We start from the raw sequence: 22,009 nt of genomic DNA on the forward strand, positions 1-22,009 counted from the left end.
AGGCTATGGGAGGACTTAGAAGGAATCACAGAATCGTAGGCACGCAGAGCGGGCTGCTTCAAGAGACACTGCTGTGTGGAGCCAAGCCAGGGGCTGATGTGGGGTGGGGGTGTCCCCCTTCCCCTGGATAGCTTGGTCAGCCTGTTGTCTCCCCTTCCCCAGACACACCACTCTTCTGTCCCTCCCCCCATACTCTTAAATTGAAAAAGGGGCCAACACTCTACTAGGGTGCTCCCTGAAGGGCTTGAGAAACCTGTATCATGTGATGCTACCTGCCGCATGAGGCACTGCAAACCCATCCCGAAGCACCCTGAAGCCAGTTGCACAGTGGGATAGGTACCACAGTGCACTGCTCTGTGTCCACACAAGAGCTGCTAGTGTGGCTGCACGCTGCTGACACAAGGAGCTAGTGTGGCCACGCAAGAGTGATTTTAATGAAAGCGGCATGCCCTTTGCCGAGAAAACTTTCTAGCGTAGACAAAGCCCAAGTGAAGTTGTTTGCAGGGTTGTAGGCGCCATGTTGGCCTCAGCATGTTGGCGACACGCTGGGTGAGGTAATAGCTTTGATGGACCCTTGAAGGAAAGTGCTGTGTGGTGGGAAAGCTTGTCTCTCTCCTCTACAGAAGTTGGTCCAACAGCAGACGTGACGCGGCCCCCTTGTCTCGCTAGTGAATCCTGGCACCAGTGCAACTCCAGGACCCAGTGCTCTGCCTCGAGCTGTGCCGGGGCTCCCCGGCTGGGGGCTGCGAGCAGGGGCCGGGGTCCTGCCCCCTGCGGGACGGGAGAGCGGTGCTGGCCTGGAACGGCCGCTGGCCCGGCCGGGACAGGGCTGAGAAACCGACAGCGCCCGGCGCTTGGGCCCCTCTGCTCGGGCCCGTCTCTTCGCATCTCCCCGCGCCCCCGGCTGGGCCCTGCAACCTCTGCCCAGGACAGGCCTCCAGGCGGCGGCGCGCGCGCGCGCGCTCGGCCAGCGCCAGCCCCAGCGAGCCCCTTTTTTCCGCCGCCTCCTCATGAACGGACTGGGCGATCTCCCCATCCTCCTCGATGCAGCGTGCGTCGATTTGCTCCGCCTGCTGCGCGGAGACTGACGGCCGCTCTCGCGAGCCCGACTGCACTCTGGGCCGCGAGCGCGCCGATTCGCGCAGCCCGCTGCGCGCCATGGAGGAGCTCGGCGCTCTCCTCATCGATGCGCTCCCGGAGTCGATTCGTTGGCCGCGGCGCCATTTTGCAGGCGGAGCGGCGAGAGAGGTAGGAGTCTGGCCGCTGACCCCAGCGCAGCGCCTGCCCCTCCGCGGGGCTGCACACGAGTGTGGCCGTGGGTCGGGCTGGCTGCACCGCGAAGGGCCCTTCGCCGGGTGTGAGCTGGGCCTGAGGGGCCGTTGTGCCGAGGCAAGTCCCTTCTGCACTCGGGCTCCGGGGGCTGTTGGCACAAGGCGGGCGAGGCCGGTGGCCCATCGCTGCGCTGGGAGGCGGGGGCAGGCGGGTACTGGGATGAGGCTGCAGTAAATCGCTTCCCCCTCTGGCGTCTCCCAGCGCCGGACGCAGGAGTTTAAACGTCCAAAACTCCCCTTTGAGCAGCTTCCGGTTGGGTTAAGGGGCGACGTTGTAGGCAGGGACCTGCCACTTCCGCGGGTGCTGCTGTCCGGAAGGGTGGGGGCTGCCTGCAGTCTGGCCCGTTTCATGTTGGTTTGATGGCCCCGGGCTCCCTGCGGGCTGTCAGTGCGGCTGTCGGCGGAGTTTGGAGAGCTGCAGTGCAGTCAGGCTCCTGAGCAGCGCGGAAGCAGTTGCATGTTCTAGATGGGTTTGTATACCATCCTCCTGACCATAGTATCTGACACTATATAACCAGTCACTGGTGTGTGATATTTCTGTCTTCTGTTTCAGGAAGAATTTTGTTTAACTAGAGGAACAACCCTCAGAAATGGCCAATGTGAGTAATGTTGTCATTGAACTCTACTACCAGTAGCTTATAATGTTAGCGGTGTCATTAAGCTAAACACAATTAAGCAGGAAACTTAGTTTTCGTTTGTATTGTGACTTCAGTTGGGTGCCATGAAAGACTGCACATGCCCCTCATATCTGAAGATTAGCACTGAAGAAGAGCTCTGTGTAGGCTCAAAATCTTTGTCTCTCACCAGCAGAAGTTTATCCAATAAAAGATATTACTTCACCCACCTTGTGTCTCTAAGATAAGACAACATGCAAACTACAAAAAAAATTGTTAATATTTTATGGGGCACCAGATTCTTTTATTTTCTTATTTTTTCTTTTATTTTTTCATGGCATCAATGAAATTCTGTGTAATTCTCCTACATAAGGTTAGGTTGTTCATAAAGATTCTGTTTTACGCAACTTTTTTTTAAGTAAAAACAGTGTTGGATTGTTGACTGATGGAAAAATTTGACTGGCTAAATTTTTTGAATCTGATTTATAAATTCATATATTTGTCCCCAGTCCTACAAACACTTATGCACATGCTTCAGTGCCCCCTCCTGCGATCGTGTGGTGTTTTTTGTTGTCTGAAGGGGGTCATGTCACAATGAAGTTTGAGAACTCTTGATATAGGGTATCCTTTTACACAAGTTTTCTGATGATAATGTAAACCGTAAGTGTAAAGATTAAGTGGTTATACTGTGTGTACAATAAACTAAAAATATACATCTGTTCTGTGTCTTGAGTATATTTTAATATTTATAATAAGAGTTTAAAAAAGAAAATTTTTTTTTAATTGTCCAGCAAGCTAAATCATTTATCTTGTATAAACCTTTCACATTAAATAGCAAATTTTGATATTTCAGAGGATGTTCTGGCAGCACAAATTGTAATTTAAAAAATTGAGTTCTGATTGTGCTGATATTAAGCAAAAATTATTTGATAGTATAGTGTGAAATACAAGGCTGTGAAAGCCATTACATAAAGCTGATTTCAAGTTATTGTGTACTGATTATAAGCACTTTGAGATCTAAGGATAACACATGCTGTAAGGCCCTAATCATGGAAGTATGAACATGGGTAATCTCATTTACATCAGTGACATTCTTTGTGGGTGTGTGTCTGTAGAATTGGCCTTAAGTGCTAAGTTTTATTATTTTGATATTCCTGGATGGTGCCCCATTTGCAGCAGTGCCCCATTTCAAGTAAAGCATTGAGGTGGAATCAGATTGCACTATGCTGTGATGTGGCATTTGAATTTAATGGAATTTTGGGCCCAAAATTCCAATTTTAAGTCTAGACATGCACCAGAATTTGCAGGAATCAAGTGCTTAAATGTGCATGTATAAATGTCTGCAAGATTGTGGTGTTTGCCTTTAGAAAGACAAAGTGGTTGAGGTAATGTCTTTTATTGGACCAACTTCTGTTGGTGAGAGAAACAAGCTTTTAAGCTTCTGACCTGAAGAAGAGCTCTGTGTAACCTCAAAAGCTTGTTTCTCTCACCAACAGAAGTTGGTCTAGGGGTGGCCAGCCTGTGGCTCCAGAGCCACATGCGATTCTTCAGAAGTTAATATGCAGCTCCTTGTATAGGGACCAACTCCAAGGCTGGAGCTACAAGTCCCAACTTCCCAGTGTGCCCGGGGGGTGCTCACTGGTCAACCCCTGGCTCTGCCACCAGCCCTGCCCCCACTCCACCCCTTTCTGCCCCCTCCCCTGAGCCTGCCATGCCCTCACTTCTCCCCCTCCCAGCCTCCTGCATGCCATGAAACAGCTTATCAGGAGGTGCGGGAAGGGAGGGGAAGGTGCTGATTGGCAAGGGCACTAGTGGGCGGGATGTGCTGGGAGTGAGGGGATGGGGTTGCTGATGTGTTACTGTGGCTCTTTGGCAATGTACATTGGTCAATTCTGGCTCCTTCTCAGGCTCAGGTTGGCCACCCTGAGTTGGTCCAATAAAAGATATTAGACCACCACTGCTAAAACAAAACTGCATACAAGAAATGTTTGGATTTGGTCAGATATTGTCAGTTTAATATGTATTTTGGATAATTAATAAAAAAAATGTCTATGTATAAGGTACACTAGCCTTTACTATGTACAGGCTTTGTGTTCAGGTTGACAGGATTAAGTCCCAATCCTGCATACATGCAAGTGTCTGACTTTGAGCATGTGAGCAGTTCCATTAAAGTCAATAGGACTACTCAAATGCTTAAAGTTAAGTGTGTGCATACATGTGTGTAGCACTGGATCCTTAAGATTTAGTCCTACCCTAAAAATCTTCTCAAAAATTTCCCCCCAGTTCTAGGAAAGTAGAACAAAGGCCCAAATACTGTCTCACAAGATGAACCTAAATTAAGCAGCAAGGTTGATTTCTTAGTGCATTGCAGTTCAGCACGTTGGAAATCTTGTGGTAGCTCTAAGTATGTTAAAAATGAAGGAGTTTATTTAATTAAATATAATGGTTTATTATTTTGGTATTAATTCAATTTATTTTACTGTCCCTAAACGTTTGAATTGGCTACAGATTTGTTTTTCGAGTGCATAATTGGATTGTTGAAGTCGAGAAACTAGAAGTTGTTGGAAGCTTGAAGTTATAGCAGTTAGATACTTAGTAGTTGGAGTTCTTGAAATTTGGGGAGAAGATTAAATTTGTGGGCTTAAGCACATTAGCTGGTTATTTTTGCTAAACCAATCAACAGTAAAATAGTGAACAATGTTGACATTTAAATTTATCATCATTAGGGTTCAGAGTTAACAACATTGAGATGAATTGGAGTTGGTCACACTTCCGAGTGCTATTGTTTCAGGCTGTTTGCAGACTCGGGAAGACAACATTGCATCCATTTACGCTCGGTTTGTTTTTTAAGGTTTTTCTTTGCTATCATAGAAGTAGGTGTTGTCTTGTTTTTGTATTTGAATGCTTAGACTTGGAAACACAGTTCTGTGGCAAATTCTGCCTCTGCAGAATACGCAAGAGCTATGTGGCCTTCTGATTGTAAACCCATATTGCTGTTTTTTTGTAGCTGAAAATATGTTTTGTGTCTGCAGAGCAAAATAATGTTGTCAGTACTAATTTTAGGCTTTCCTGGCTTGACTGTGTCCCTCAAGTTGAAATATTGCAGGTAGATGGTATAGGGACTGAATTGCTACTCCTGCCCATTCTGATAATTTGGTTTTAAAATAAATTTGTGTGCGCGCACTGTGTGCGCTTTGGTATTCTTTTACATTTTATTATTATTTTCAGTATCCTGTAATACCTTTGCAGCAGGGGGTGAACTAAAAACAGTGCTAGTCTGTAGGGAAAAGCACTGAGATTAGATATCCGTATTTACTTACCTAAAATATTTCGATGGATCCTAAGATCAACTTTCCTGATTGTTTTGTATTTTTAGGTTTTTGTTTTTTTCCTCTCCAAATGTAACAACAGCAGGGGAAATGATACCTTGTGTATCATGACCCTATACATAAACATATTTACATTCATGTCTTGTCACGATAGCCCTGACTTTTAACCCATTTCTAACTGTAGCTCAAGTGTGGAGGTATTTCAGTGTGCATTTTTTGTTTGCATTGTGCAGTTTCCTTTTATCAAAATTGAATAGGAAACTTACAGTACTAATGAAGTGCAAAATATTCTTACAGTTAAAAAATACAATTAATGACACTTCATAACTAAAGTTTTTCTATGGAGTTACATGTAGTTTTGTCTTCTAAAAAGTTAAATATAAATTCATTGATCACTTTTCCTTGCAACAGATGACACTCATTTCTTCTTTCGTCCTCTTTAGGTGCTCTGTAACAGAGCAAGACTGGTGACCTATCTACCAGGATTTTACTCCTTGGTCACAAGGGTTGTAAATCCCAAGGCTTTTTCCACCGCAGGATCTTCTGGCTCAGATGAGCCTCATGTTGCTGCTGCACCTCCTGATATATGTAAGGAAAAATAAACGAATTTTGTTACATTTACTGCCTACCAGAGTTCAACATCTTAAAAACTATCTGTCTCAAATAAATAGAGAGAAAATTACATTTTTTTAATATGGTGAAACATTTAGTTTTTTCACTTAATCTTTGTGATTACTTTTTTTTTTCTGTTTTACATGATTGCACTTAAATGTTTTTATTTAGGAATTAAAAATAACTGTTTTTTCAATGTGAAGAATAATGTAAGCACTCAATTTTTGACAGGTCCAAGAACTGTGTGGCCAGATGAAGTAATGGGACCATTTGGTCCTCAGGACCAGAGATTCCAGCTCCCGGGTAATATAGGTTTTGAATGTCACCTAAATGGTACGGTTTCTCAGAAGAAAACACACGTTCATAAAAGTTTGCCTGATATATTAGTGGAGCCCTTATCAAGTGAGAGACATGAATTTGTGATGGCACAATACATAAATGAGTTTCAGGTAAGAACAGTAATTTAATATATGAAGCTGAAAATTGTAGTAGTGTTTTGATTTTCTTATATGCCAGTGAGTAATCTTCCAAAAATAGAATATTGATAGTGCTCTGAAAGTGATGTGAGATGAAAATGTACAGAGATGTGGGGAGGGATCATATAGAACATTTGCTTCCCAATAAAATCATCAACTCTCTCTTTTAAAACCCCTGACACTGAGTCACGTGAATATTTTTTTTTGCAAAATGTCTAATGAAATAGCATTTTAAATAGCTGCTTATTTGTATGAGCTATATGAAAACAAGATTAGGTTAATTTAACTTTAAAACAAATTGTTGACTTAGTCTTATTGATCTGTTTTTACAAAAAAACAGATCAGTGTTAATTGTTAACTTTTAATGATTTCCTTTGGATTGGATGGGTCTAATTCATTAGGACAAAATCTCCCTTAGTTGTGCTTGTGGTTCTTGAATGTTAAAATAAATAAATAAAAGCTCATGAAAGCCAACATAAGAAGTGTACTAACTAAACTTGATTGTAGTTGAAGTTACTCCCTTCAGAGATGCCTTATTAGCAGTAGGCAGTTTGACTATTATATTTCCTGGCCTTGAATATTAAGGAATTTTTAGCTCATGTATAATGCCATCAGTGAACTGAGACCTCACTGGTTTTGGAGCCAAATTAGCGATCAGCATTACCCAAAAAAGCCACAGTAGTGTGAATTCATTATTTTAGAGAGAGAGAGAGAGTGTGTGTGTGTGTGTGTGTGTGTGTGTGTGTGTGTGTGTGTGTGTGTGTGAGATCTCACAGCAAAACGGCTGGCCAAGTATTACTATTCTATCAACTACAATTGCTTATAGCAACATAGTAAAAGCAGCCTGATTTGGTTAATAGCTTAGGTTAAATAATTAAATCACAGTGTTTTAATATCATTGCTGCAAAGAACTGCAGGTGATGCGTTAAAGAGACACTTGCCTCTCCCAAGCCTCAGTCTGAGTATCACTGAGCTAGTATATTGGCTTTCCACAGCCCACATAAACTTTGTGACATCCTCAAACATAGGAAATCAGTTTAAAAATTATGATAAACTATTTTTATGTAAAAATGCTGTACAATATTTCTTGTGTATGTATAACCGGAGTTTGAACAATCCACTTGCCCATAGTGAGCTTTCTGGCTCAGTACCTTGAACTTCTGTGGAATCAAAGCTTTAGTTTAAAAAAAAAAAAAAAAAAAGTGAACCAAGTGTCATTGACGCAGGTTTTGTCTGGCTGCAACTAAATCTGTAGACTGAAAGCTCCAGTGCCTCTACTGCTGCTTATAGCTTTGCCAAGCTGTTGTAGAGAGAACATTGATAAGAGCACTGTCAGTTTCCACTGCTGCTATTCAGGAGGCTGTACACAAGAATCAGATCAATTTAACGCTGCTGCTGTTTGGGAAAGTTCTGAGTATTAGTATAGTAAAGACAAACACTGAAGCTTTTCTCTTGGGAACAGGAAACGGAGGCAAGGGGAGGGTAGAGTAGCAGAGACCCCTCCACCTCATCTCACCCAATAGCAACTAGAAAGCAGCAAGAGGTTAGACTAGAAGAGATACCCAGCTGCCCCATCAGAGCAGCCAGGAGAGATGTTTAAGTAGCCGAGGCCCAACTACCTTCCAGCAGCCAGAGTGTACTGGGGTGGATTTCAAATTTATTGGACTCCTATGTGCCAGAGGTTGATACAAAAGATAGTCTCTGAATAGGGTAAATAGACAGCACCTTGGTAAGAATACTAGCTCGCTTCCTTCCCCAGCAGTTATGGAGAGGGAATCGGTTTTTGGCAACTAAGTTTAGTCCTCTGGCTGTTGGGTGTCCTGTAAATTTGTAAGCTTTGTAAGTGGAAGGACTGGTTAGATGTGGGGCAAACGAGAGAGGAAGAGCCATGAGAGAAGCAGTCAGAAAACGGCAGTGTTATCTGAGTATGAAAACACGTGCACCCAAACCACAGTTAGTGACTTTTTGTGAATTCTTTGGCAAGATCAGCAAATCCACTAGGTTATTTTCCACACAGAGAGGAATACACTAGAAACCTGTTTGATGATTAACATGTTATAGCAAAATGCTAACCTAAATGTTGAGTCTTTTTAAGAGGAATAGTTTTATAGACTGACCATGTGCCTCTGCATTCGCTGTGGCTCAAGATGCTCTACAAACATACTGTACGTACAGTCCTCTTAGAGAAAAACTGTATTTACTAGTTCAACATTTTTAGACTGTCAAAGGGAATTGCTGCATTAGCTCCCTGGAATCCCATATTAATGATAAAATAACCTTCACATTATATGTGGATTAAAGAAATCCATGTTGAAGTGTAGAACAGATGTGGAAAGCCTAATGTAACATTTCACTCTCCCATAACAGATGGCTGTTTTCACTGTCCTCTTAAGAACTGCAGTTTACTCCTATAATTAACTTGCAGAACTTCCACATGAAAGGCAGCTACAGAACTCAAATTGTAGCAACTGGAGCCCTATATTAGTAGCTTTAGTTATTAAAGAGCTTATATGGCAGTAATAGTGGATAGTTTTAGCTGTGAGGCTACAACAATTGGGTATTTAAATTTGCTTGCAAAATATCAAGCTTAGGAGCAGTGCATAATTTTATGTAAATTTTTGTTTTGACTCCTGTAGTGGTATATCTACATCTGTTTAAGCAGCAAAGAATCCTGTGGCACCTTATAGACTAACAGACGTTTTGGAGCATGAGCTTTCGTGGGTGAATACCCACTTCGTCAGATGCATGCTCCAAAACGTCTGTTAGTCTATAAGGTGCCACAGGATTCTTTGCTGCTTTTACAGATCCAGACTAACACGGCTACCCCCCCGATACATCTGTTTAGTTTTTTTAATTGCAGCACACATGAATGCATGAAAATGCTAAAAGTGTTACTTTAAAGATTTATAAAGCCATTTTGTTTTAGCCATTTATTTGACTGCTGTAGGTGTAATGTAAGTATAATTAAATATAAGGTACATTTAGATCCATCTGATATATGAAAATGGTATAGGTAAATGCTGTGATAAAAGTTCAAAAACTTTTTATGTACACGTACACATTTTGTAATGATACAAAGGCCTCATATTGCAGCTTCCCTTACACAAGTAATTACAATTGACTTCAGTGGTTATAGGATTAGATTTTAGGAGAAGGCTGATCTTGATAAATCGTAGGCTTGGAAGTCAGGAGACCTAGTTGTAACAGACTGACCGTGATGTTCAAAAAAGCCTCAGTTTCTCCACCTATAAAATGGAATGGTGATGAGGTTTAGGGACTTGTTGCAAACTTTGAGCAGCCTTTACTCAATGGAACTACTTCTATGAATAGACGTCTGCAGGATCTGGAGATTACACAACTCCAGTTGGAAATACTATTTTAATTGTTAATCATGTCACATATTATATGAACCTGAAAGTTACCCATTTGTATTTCCTTGATTTTCTTCAGGGCACTGATGTCCCTCCTAAACAGCAAATAAATAATGCTGAAACATACTTTGAAAATGCTAAGATAGAATGTGCAATACAAACTTGTCCAGAACTGTTACGAAAAGGTACATTTTTCACATTTTTGAGCAGTTTAATTTTTTAAGTTTTTATGAAGTAAAATATATATAGCATTTCTCACCATCAGACCAAGGTTGTGGAGGATATGAATTATTGTTCCTATAGCTTCACATTATTAAAAATGCAATAAAAAAAACCCAAATTACTGGCTGATTACAAAGATTTACATTTTACATAATGAAATCCTTAACTCTGTATGAAAATCCATACAAAATTGTTGTACTATTAACAGCAATATTTGTAATTTAAAAATTAGTGACTTGGTAGTAAAATTAAAAGGTCAGCTGAAGTTTTTTTAAGGTATGGTACACTCCTAGTCTGACCAAAACTACCTCCATAGCTGCTGTGTGTGCACTTATATAGGCTTGTGATCCAATGGATTGTGTAGGCATGCTTGCCATATCTGACCCACTCCTCTGCCCTGTGTTCACATGAGCAGAATTGCCCTGGAGCTACTGAATCCTGTTATCTGGCTTCTCTTTCTAGTCCTCCCCCATGCAACAGAAATAGTTCTGGATGGACTTGGGGTATTGCATGACTGCAAGACTCTTGGGGCTAGGTAAACAAAGAAACTTAGGTGCCTGTGTTTTTGCAGTAAAAATTTCCTAGGTGCCTGTTTCTTCTACCTCGCTGTAGGCAGCCAAAACCCCAGTGCAGTCCACAAACTGGGGGAAGTTAGAGAGCTCATTCCAGTAGGCCTGCTCAGAGGCCGCTTAACTCCACATACATGGTAGGGAACACACTTTCCTCAACTTTTAGATCAGTGCTTAGAGTTCTCCCCTAGAATGTGGGAGACCCTGGTTTTCTGATGAGAAGGGATTTGAAGAGGGATCTGCCACTCAGGTGAGTGCCCTAACCACAAGGCTATGGGATATTGTGATGTGTGTCTCCCTTAGTCTCTCCTGTTGAAGCTGTTCCACTATGGATAAATAGAGGCACTGGAGGTGGAGAACTGGATCCTTGGTCTCCCACCTCCTAGATGAGTGCCCAGCCATCAGGTTATAGATTTATTCCCACTGTTTCTGGCCCAATGACTTCTCCTCCTCAATGCATTAGACTCTAGGAGAAGGCTCCTAGCTGTGAATCCCAGCTAGAAAGAGGCATCTTCCTATGAACTTAGGCATGTCATGCACAGGCCAAAAATTTCAAGACCACAGGCATGAAATGGTCTTAAAAAGCAGTCCAAAGATCCCAAAAGTTAAGAACATAAGAACAGCCATACCGGATCAGACCAAAGGTTCATCTAGCCCAGTATCTGTCTACCTACAGTGGCCAATGCCAGGTGCCCCTGAGGGAGTGAAACTAATAGGCAATGATCAAGTGATCTCTCTCCTGCCATCCATCTCCATCCTCTGATGAACAGAGGCTAGGGACGCCATTCTTTACCCTTCCTGGCTAATAGCATTTATGGACTTAGCCAACATGAATTTATCCAGTTCCCTTTTAAACATTGTTATAGTCCCAGCCTTCACAACCTCCTCAGGAAAGGAGTTCCACAAGTTGACTGTGCGCTGTGTGAAGAAGAACTTCCTTTTATTTGTTTTAAACCTGCTACCTATTAATTTCATTTGGTGACCCTTAGTTCTTGTATTATGGGAATAAGTAAATAACTTTTCCTTATCCACTTTCTCTACATCACTCATGATTTTATACACCTCTATCATATTCCCCCCTTAGTCTCCTCTTTTCCAAGCTGAAGAGGCCTAGCTTCTTTAATCTTTCCTCTTTTGGGACCCTCTCCAAACCCCTAATCATTTTAGTTGCCCTTTTCGGAACCTTTTCTAGTGCTAGAATATTTTTTTTGAGGTGAGGAGACCACATCTGTACACAGTATTCGAGATGTGGGCATACCATGGATTTATATAAGGGCAGTAAGATATTCTCAGTCTTATTCTCTATCCCCTTTTTAATGATTTCTAACATCCTGTTCGCTTTTTTGACCACCTCTGCACTCTGCGTGGACATCTTCAGAGAACTATCAACGATGACACCAAGATCTTTTTCCTGACTCGTTGTAGCTAAATTAGCCCCCATCATATTGTATGTATAGTTGAGGTTATTTTTTCCAATGTGCATTACAAGTTGCGGGGGTGGGGCTTGTGGTGTCCTGATGCTGAGTGTGGGGAGACAGGTCATCCCCCGCCCCACCCCCCCACAAAAAAAAAACAACAGAAAAAGCAGCTCTTGGAGTAAAGCAGAAAAACCCACAGGGTGAGCAAAAAACCCCACTAATTTTAGAAAAGGTAAGCCCAAGTTTGCTTAAAGTAAGCTGTTTTGCCAATGCCTAATTATGTGAGAGGGTCAGGGTTTAGCATACACTCTTTTCCTCAGCATCTCCCCTTAGCTAGCTTATTCAGTTCTTCAGTCAGCGTGCTGCCTTTTGTGAATCCCATTCTTAGGTGCCTTTCTCTCCCCATCATTACAGAGGGAGTTTCAGCACCTAACCCAGGCTTTATGAATCCCAGTAATTTTGTACGTCTCTAAAAGTTAGGTGTTAGGACATTGTGTCACCACACCTGAGTCCATCTCTCAATCTAGCTCTTGGCCTACAGTGTAAACACACAATGCAAGGATAATTAACACCTGTAGTTTAATTATAATTACTTCATGTTGTACTATAGTATGTTTTAAAAGAATATCATCTCATTAGCATAATACCTGGGTACCTAACTCAGCTACTAAGTCTTTGCTGAGCAGTAAGGTACTTATTTGCATGCAAATTTTAAAATGTACAGATTGATGAAGTTTTATTATTACAATAGTTGAATTGAAATGTAGCATACTGAATGAAAAGCTCCTGATGTTTGAGGTACTCTGTCTGAAGTAGAAAAAAGCATAAAATATACAAAACCAACCCATTACGCTCCTAACATGCTGATTCCATTTCTCTAGACTTTGAATCAATGTTTCCAGAGGTGACTGCCAATAATCTAACAATACTAACCATAACCCAGAAAACTAAAAATGATATGACTGTATGGAGTGAAGAAGTGGAAGATGAGAGAGAATTGTTATTAGAAAACGTAAGTATTTGTATTTGGTGTCAGCATATTCTTCTATGTGGTCATATCTATTGTAGATGGGCCCTATTTTGTTTGTTTTAACCTGTTATTAGTTCTGGAACTGACTTACTCTCTAATTTTCTTAGACCAATCCCTTGAGGTAGCCAAGTGTAATTTTTTTTCTATTGGTAAAATGGGGATAATGAACTTCACCAGTTTTACAAAATTTTTGATATCTTTAGATGAAAATGCTAAATATTAATCTTATTTGGTGGTGAGATGAGTTAAGGAGTCATCTTATGTGGCAGTGTGTTAAAGCCTTTTCATATATTACCCAAGATACTTGATTTTATAATCGGTCAATATTCTACGTGGAATAACAGCCATCATTCCTTATCACTGTAGTTCAAGAGCAATGCATTTCACGCTGTTTTGTTGCTTTGCATGATTTAATTCACATCCTTTCATAGCATTTGCTAAATTGACCTGTTTTATAATCTACAAAGCGGTGATTGGGTTTTTTAAATATTCTAATAATGTATTCAGTTAATGCTTTTAACCTGAATGTCATTAACATTTACAAATTAATCTTCCACATTAGCGTAATACAGGTGAATCTGGTTGAATTGCCACTAGAGGTCTCTTTCTAGAAAAAGCAACTTTGTGACATTTGTTGTATATTCCAGCAGATGTCAGTGTTTACTGCTGACGCTAATTTTCATAACTGCATTATCTTAAAATATATCCCTTTAAAATGTTTGTTTTTTAAATCTCTTTAACTGATAGATTCGCTTCCTGTGTGATGATTTTGTCTACCAATCCATCTAATTATGGATGGGAGTCAGCATTAGTAGAAATTAAGATGAAAACAGTTCTACTCACTGTCCTTGACATAAACTGCATTTATAAATTATGAGTAGAGGCAGTGTAAGGGTTACTACAGGAAAAGGAATAAGCAGTCTAAAGTATCAGCATGAAGACTGTATACAAAGTAAAATTCCCTTCATTTTAGTATGTCCTTGTCTTTAAATTATTTATGGTCTGTTAGTCTTTAGCGTTGTAATCTGGTCTAATTATATGTTAATTGTCTCCTTTCTTCCTCGTGCACCTCCTTGTCAACTTTAATATAATCATTGTAAGGGTGTAGATGTAACCTCCTGGCCTAAAGGTTACTAACAGCATATTCACAATAAAATGGCCCATTTGTTGCTTTGTAGATGGTTAGAAATAACTTCAGAAGAACTAATTTAATGTGATAGGCTTTTGCTAAAGTAATGGGGGTTATTTACAGACATATCTGGGTGTTTACAGTAGCAAGACTCAAGTTTAAATTAACACATCACTTTAAGTGACTGCTCTGAGACCGTTGCAACACTGGATCAAAATATCTGATTTACCAAAAATTTATGCATTAAGTTCTGTCTTTAGATTGCTTCCTAGTATGTCTGTGACTTACTTTAAAGTTTAAATGAGTCTTCAGATCCACTGAACCTTTAAATAGAGAAATGGGAGACTAGATCCACAGTAAGGTAGAGCTTTTGATATTTTGGATCACTGGAAGAGACGTTGACTGACTAACTAATCAAATTCTGAATTACTCTTTGAAAATTTTGAGACGTAGGGCTGTGTCTGGAGCATAAACACTGAAAAAAAAATTCAACTTCTACATTTATACGGGCAGCTTTTGATTTTTAATAAAAAATAAGGAAATAAGTACACAGTCTAAATTTTAAGTAATATTACGGAGTCTGGTCTTCCACTACTCAGTAATATACCTATGGATTATACTTACATATTAGGCTAGGACCTCATGCTATCATATCTTTTGTTCCTTTTGTTGCAGTATCAAGGCAAAACAGCATAGTTTTACCACTTGTGTTCACATGGTATCTAATCTGGTGTGTGTGTCACAACTTTGATGGAGTGTGTTTATGGTTTGTTTCTTTTAAAATAAAATCTGTTAGACAAATGAATACAAGATGACATCAGAGACATTAAACAAACCTTGGCCATATCACGTCACCCAGCTGTACTAAAAGTTGTTCCTAAAATATAAATTTCTTTCTTTTTATATGTTTCTGTGACATGTTAGCCTGACATGTTCTCATCCTTGTGTGGCTTGCTTGTTTCTGAAAAATATTGCTGTAAAACCTCAAAAGTTCTTAACCAGCTTCCTCCCATTTATTTGGAAAACACACGCAGTACAACTTTCTTTGCATGGCCAGAAATGTTCGGAAGAGTTGAATTCCCCACTAATCTTGCCGACGGTTAACTACAGCATGACAGTTGGTTTCAGTAGTCAAAGTATCAAATACTTATAAAACTATATTTTTAAGTACATTTTTAACTAGAAAATTTGATGTCCAGACTTATGTTTAAAAGGACTTGTAGTTAAACTTTTGTAATTCAAAGCAACCATGCATTGCTGTCCTGTTCTTCTAACAAAACTTTTTGGAAATACTTAAAGTTGTATATTTAATGACTGCTTGTAGCAAACTAGGAAATTTGGTTTTGATCTGTAAATGACTCATGAAGTAGAGAAATAACAGAAGCAATGTTTGACTTTTACAGAGGTTTAGCAGGTATGATTCTGCAAACTGCATGAGCAATCAAAGCAATTAGATGATCTTTGAACAAACTGTTAATCCTCTGCTGAGTGGCACAAAGAATTTCTTTTAAATCTCATGTGATTGTAGTAGCCTAATATATGTTGTTAATTTTAATCCTTTTAGTACTGTTGTTGGCCTTTTTCTTTAAAAGGATGTTAAATTTGGCATTTATTGATGCAGATTAGAGAGGCTCTGCACTAGGTTTAACTTAAATTTATTCAGTATTTACATATAAAAGGAGCACTCCTTTTTAATGTAATTATTTCTCCCCCCCCCTTTTTTTTTTAGTTCATTAATGGTGCCAAGGAAATTTGCTATGCACTTTTGTCTGAAGGCTATTGGGCTGACTTTATTGATCCGTCATCAGGATTGGCGGTAAGTTACTCTGCTGAAAAGAATGAGTGGAGAATGGAGACTGATATAATAGTATGTGGATCCTTTTACCTGTCGGTTACTGGTTCAAATCCAGCTCTTTTAGGTGTTGACCAAAAACTTTTTACCATCTGATAGCTCTCTTGGTGTCTTAAAGTAACATCATGGTCTTAGCCCACTTGCCAATTACTTTTTATCCACACTACATGAAGCATCATTGCAATTGCTACTCTGAAGAATGGTTGTAGCAAAGAAGCTTAAGTATTGGAGTATAGAAAATGAACTAGCTTCTCCTTAGGAGTATACAGTCACTGCAGAATGGGGTGGGAGTACATCTGCATATTTCTTCTCTGGAATGTTTGATAGCATTTGAGTTCTTGGACACCGTGGCACTACAGTATTTAAATCCCCTTTTGCGGTAGCAATACAGCAGAATGCTCTAGTTTAAGTTTAAATCCCCTTTTGCGGTAGCAATACAGTAAAATGCACTGGTAGATGGCTAATACTTCAAATAGCGATTCTGACTAAGGCTGCCAACTTTTTTCAAAAAGTTAAGACAAATTGAATACTGAACGGAATTGAAATTGACTACATTGCATCTCTTCATACTTATTTACAGCATACTTTAAAACAAAAAAGTACACATCTAACACCCAGACCAGAATTTCACAGCTGTTTACCAACTGGGTAACAATAGTGCCAGGAGACTATTTTGTTAGTCAATTGTGTCCCCATTATGTGGAATATATGCTAATATTATCCCTATTAAACAGCCATTGGCATTTATTATCAAGTTAAAGTGGCTATCTGGAATATGTGTCATTAAAATTGTCATGCCTATTTAAGTGCAGTTTCGTTAAGTGGAGTTTACCAAGCTCTTCTTTCATTGAAACATAAGCAATCCTCTTCAAGCATACAATATACAAGTCCAGCCCTTTTTCTATCTCGGGAATGAGCAACTTCGGGGTTGTAGAGGACCACTAAAACCTTTTGCCTAGTCATACAGAATTTTATTTTTTATTTAAAAAAAAAAAAAAAAAAAAGATTGAGCCAGGTTGCTGAGTGGTGTAGTCTTTTAGCAAAGCTGCTGGCTCATACCACTCTACTCCTCATCAATGAAGGCACAAACTCTGCCCCAGACCACCTAGCTTCAGTTACTGCTTCACCAGTGCCTGATTGGCTCTCAGATCACAATCAATCAAATTCTGGCCAGCCGCCCCGCCCCCCATCAGTGCTTAGAGTGCTCCCCTGGCACATGGGAGACCCTGGTTTTCTGATGAGAAGGAATTTGAAGAGGGATCTGCCAATCAAGTTTGACCTGGCCAGCCCTCTGTCTTACCAGCAAGGAAGGGGTTCCAGCACCTAGCTTTGGTTACTGCCTCCCCGTTGGCAGAGGTGCACCTTGACATGCCCATAGTTTGGAGCCAGTTGACCATACCCGGTCTATGCTATTCTAGACTACAAAGCAAATTTTAACCAAAGCCTGGTGCAGGTATGCACTGCTGTATGAGAGAAACAATATTCTAAACTCTACCACATTAGACCATTGTAGCTGCCGAGCTAAGCAGTTTTAGTGTATAAAGATTTTTTATTTATCTATTTTTTTAAACTGAATTAAATCTGATCACTGTAATCGGAAGGAAAAATAATAGGTTTAGCTGGGCTTTCTTTAAAGCTGGTCAAGGGGCTGCTGCAGATGATGCTGAATGCCCTAGTTCCATCTACCTTTTAAATTTAGTTTAAGCAAAATGAATAGGTTCCTCTGTTTTTGTTCAAACTTACAGGTTTCTCACACTTTCATGCATTTATTGAGAAATTTGATGGCTTGCTACTATCCTGTACTAAAAGTTTGGTAGAGGTGGGGACTCTGCTTCTGGGCTCTATTCTGCAAATCTTAATCACAATGGGTAGCATTTTCTCATGCATCTACTTACAGTGAAGATTTCAAAATCAGTTCCTGTGCTGGGGAACTTCATAATGTATCACAAATCCCTCAGTTTAAAATCTGATCATGTGAAAGTGCTATTTGCATATATGCAGTTTAAGTGAAAAGACTTGGGCATCTTAAATCCTATTTTAATAGATGTCTGTATGCATACCTCAAGTTTTTTCCTTATTTTGGTTCGTATGAAATATACTAGTTGTAATATATTCTTATTTCAGTAATGATAATATAGAGTACAGGATTGGGGACAGGAACTTCTGCATTCTAATCCCAGTCCCAACACCCGCTGCATCACTTTACACAAGGCATTTAATCTCTGTACCCCAGTTTCCTCATATATAAATGTGAATAGCCACCTGGAAGAAATGTTATTGTATGGAATAATTAATATATGCAAGCACTTTGAAGATGCAAATCACTCAAGTGTTGTTTTTAATTACAACTTTTACTATGAATAACGTTTTCTGAAATTGTGATATAAAAATCTTTTTAAAGAGGAAATACTTTTGAAATGTATAAATCTGTAGCAATTGTCATTCACTTTATTTCCAAAATGCAAAGAAAAATCTAAAAGAATTATTGGAGTATACCTCAATAATTTTATGAATGATGGTGTCTTTTAGAATCATTGTAGTTAAGATGGATCAACTATTCCATTTAGAATTCTCCCCTTTTTCTTTTCCAGGATTTTGTAGTTTTACCCTTTAAAAACTCTGGTTATTTACTGTTTCAGTAGTTGCATTTACTTTTAACGAAGGGGGAGAAAAATAGTCTGCATGCTTAATAATATGTTAAATTTGTTAAGTATACAGAGATTTAAGAATTAAATTCCTAGTCCTGCAAGCTGTTCTGTGAGAGTGAATGCCTGTGCCTTTTATTTTAGAAAGTAAAGCAAATTAGACAGTTGACTCTAAAAAGGTGTGCTTGTTTGCATGTGATTTAACTACTCTTCAGAAATAACTTTAATACAGTGGTCTCCTTTTAAAAGTTCCACTGTTTTGTTTCTTAATGTTACTATTTTAGAGATATTCTTTATCTTAAGGAATGCTTCAAGAAATAGTAAAATATTTCAAAACCGAACATATTATTAAGGGCAACCACTGTACTTATGCCAAAGCAAAGCTTACAAAGTGTTTTAATTATGTGTTTAAACAACCTATGTCAAAGTCTTTTGGGGCTAGGAATTAATTATGTGTTTCTCTTTTAAAAATCAGCACACACACACACACGCCCCCGTCCAAAAACCCCTAAGTAGCTTATTCACAGTGAAATCACTTTACAGATATTGCTAGGTTTGCATTTTGTTTAAACTCAAGTAGATCTGTAATATTTTAAATCTTAAACCTCTATTTTGTAAAATTGTCACTATGCTGAACTGATTGATCCAAAATATCTTTAAAATATGAGAATTGTCTTTTTTCCCCAGTTTTTTGGGCCATACACGAACAACACACTGTTTGAAACAGATGAACGCTACCGCCATTTAGGATTCTGTGTTGATGACCTTGGCTGCTGCAAAGTTATTCGTCATAATCTCTGGGGTACCCATGTGGTTATAGGAAGTATTTTCACAAGTGCTGAACCTGAAAGCCCTATCATGAAGAAATTAAGTGGAAAATAGCAACTGTCTTACATAGGTCAAATATAAACTTGTATTTTTACTTGATAATTTGTCTATAAACACTGTCAGAAAATGCCAAGTTTTAGAGTATGCTCACTTATAAATAATAAAATAACTGTTATTTGTTTTAGTCTGCGTGCAATACATATTCACCACATGATTTACAATATTAATTGACAACATTTTAGTTGGTAGGTATGCAGATATGCCATATGATTTTTAAGCTGCCAATTACCCTTGTCCTGAGTTGATTGAAAGTATAACACCAAGCATAATTCAGCTCCCTTCTTCTTGTTAATTAAAATGCCTGTAGCTATCCTTGTTAGCAAGATCACTCTGAGCTTATAGCTTTGCCAGGCTGTGGAGATGAACCTACTCTGTTCTGAGGGTCTTAATTTGCTGTCTAGGCATTCTCTCCCCATCCGAAACAATGCCATATAGAGGTGCTTTGAGTTTTTGGGCCTTATCCCCGTAAATAAAATCCAGAAATGTTTGCGAGATTAGTAAGCACTGCTGTTTACAAAACCACCTGAATTATTGCACAGAAATTAAAAAAATATCTTGGTAGGCACACATTTAATATTAATTTTCTAAAAGAATGCTTGGTCTCTCAGTAAGACTGTAAATTGTCTTCTCCAATGAGGATCTCTACAGCAATGTATTTTCACAAATATCTTATTACAAAAATAAATTATTTTTTCTTTTTTGTTTGTGGCAGTAGACCACTGTCTCCTTGAAGAGTCAGACTAACCTAATCTGAATTTTAATAATTAACCACATCTTACTGTACTTTTCTTACAATGCATTTTCTGATTATAAAACACAGAAAAGTGATTGTCAGACCATTGACCAAAAACTCTCCAATCAGCTCTCTGGCTGGGATACAGGTTCTGGGTTGAGGCTGGAGATGAGAGGTTTGGGGGTGCAGGAGGGTGCTCCGGGCTGCGGTTGAGAGTTAGGGAGTAGGAGGGGGATCAGGGCTGGGGCGCAGTCTCTGGGCACCGCTTACCTCAAGCAGCTCCTGAAAGCAATAGCATGTCCTCCCCCTTCCGGCTCCTTCGCGGAGGCATAGCCAGGTGTGTCTGCGTGCTGCCCCATCCACAGGCACCGCCCCTGCAGCTCCCATTGGCCGCAGTTCCTGGCCAATGGGAGCTGCAGGGGTAGTGCTTGGGGCGGGGGCAGCATGCAGAGTCTGGCTGCCCCTAAGCATAGGAACCGGAGGGGGGAAATGCCGCTGCTTCCGCGAGCCTCACGGGGCGGCCCCTGCCCCCACTTTCTGGCTGGGGTGCAGGATCGGGGCAAGTCCCAGACCCTGCTCCCCAGCGGGAGCTCGAGAAGCAGATTAAATCAGCTGGTGAGCCGGATGTGGCCCGCGGGCCGTAATTTGCCCACCCCTTGTCTAAAACTATACAGCACAAGAATTATTCTAAATAAAGACAAATGAAGTATTAGCTCACCTCTTAATTTACACAGTTAGACCTACGTTGCAAACCATCCATTCCTGTCAAAGATGAGGAAAAGCAATTTGCAACGATTAACTAGAAAACTAATTAGCTAAATTACTTGACATCAGTTTTTGCTTTTGTTTTTTGTTTTTGTTTTAATATCAAAATTGCTGTTAATGGGGTTCATACATTTTAAAATATAAGAGCAAGGTTAATTCCTGTACAATACATTTTGGCAATAAAATAACAAGTCTTTATTTTCTGCTGTTTTCTAAATAGCTAAAGACCAAGGTTGGCATGATCTATTAATCTTAGGGAACTTGAACTACCTGCCATTGTAGCCTTATATGGATGACATGCATCAAATTGTTCTGGCTATTATCACACTGACAGTGTTTTCGTGATAAATTCTGAAAATGGGATTTATAGCTGATATTAAACAATGAAATGTTGAATTAGGTAACTGCCCACAAGAAGATATTCAGGGGAATGGATATTGTCCCTCTTGCACATTGGTATATATTGACAGTGATCTCACAAAACTGGGCGACAGACAGATGAAATTTAATGTTGATAAATGCACATTGGAAACTATAATTCCAACTATACACACAAAATGATGGGGTCCAAATTAGCTGTTACCACTCAAGAAAGATCTTGGAGGAGTTGTGGATAGTTATCTGAAAATATCTGCCCCAATACATATATAATACATATACATATATATAAAAATTAGAATTGAAAAAGACAGACAAGAGTAACAAAAATGATTAAGGGTATGGAAAAGCTTCCAAATGAGGTGAGATTAAAAAGACTGCGACAGTTCATCTTCGAAAAGAGATGACTTAGGTGGGATATGATAGAGGTCTATCAAAGCATGAATGGTGTGAAGAAAGTGAATAAAGACCTGTTAACCCTTCACATAACTAACCCAGGGGTCACCCAATGAAATTAATAGGCAATAGGTTTAAAACAAAGTACTTCTTAAAAACAATGTGCAGTCAACATGTGAAACTCATTGCCAGGGGATGTTGTGAAGCTCAAAACTATAATTGGGTTCAAAAAAAAAAATTAGATAGCCAAG

The 22,009-nt window shown here is 39.7% G+C and overlaps 1 protein-coding gene across 3 annotated transcripts; it reads left to right on the top strand.

Annotated features, from left to right (window-relative positions):
- Positions 1-996: 996 nt before the first annotated feature.
- Positions 997-19,610, top strand: MMADHC (metabolism of cobalamin associated D). Of its 3 annotated transcripts, none has more exons than XM_050969338.1 (8): positions 997-1,248; positions 1,885-1,930; positions 5,718-5,862; positions 6,118-6,335; positions 9,813-9,918; positions 12,824-12,954; positions 15,831-15,917; positions 19,286-19,610. In XM_050969338.1, the coding sequence occupies exons 2-8, from the start codon at positions 1,922-1,924 to the stop codon at positions 19,478-19,480; spliced, it is 891 nt and encodes a 296-aa protein (XP_050825295.1). In that variant the 5' UTR covers positions 997-1,248; positions 1,885-1,921; the 3' UTR covers positions 19,481-19,610. The 3 variants fall into 3 exon arrangements, with proteins under 3 accessions (XP_050825295.1, XP_050825294.1, XP_050825293.1); XM_050969337.1 differs by lacking the exon at positions 997-1,248 and adding an exon at positions 1,255-1,393 and having other exon boundaries at positions 1,889-1,930; XM_050969336.1 differs by lacking the exon at positions 997-1,248 and adding an exon at positions 1,735-1,801.
- Positions 19,611-22,009: the final 2,399 nt, after the last annotated feature.

The sequence above is a fragment of the Gopherus flavomarginatus genome, chromosome 10 (genome assembly GCF_025201925.1).
Source record: "Gopherus flavomarginatus isolate rGopFla2 chromosome 10, rGopFla2.mat.asm, whole genome shotgun sequence".
NCBI classification, from domain to species: Eukaryota; Metazoa; Chordata; order Testudines; family Testudinidae; genus Gopherus; species Gopherus flavomarginatus.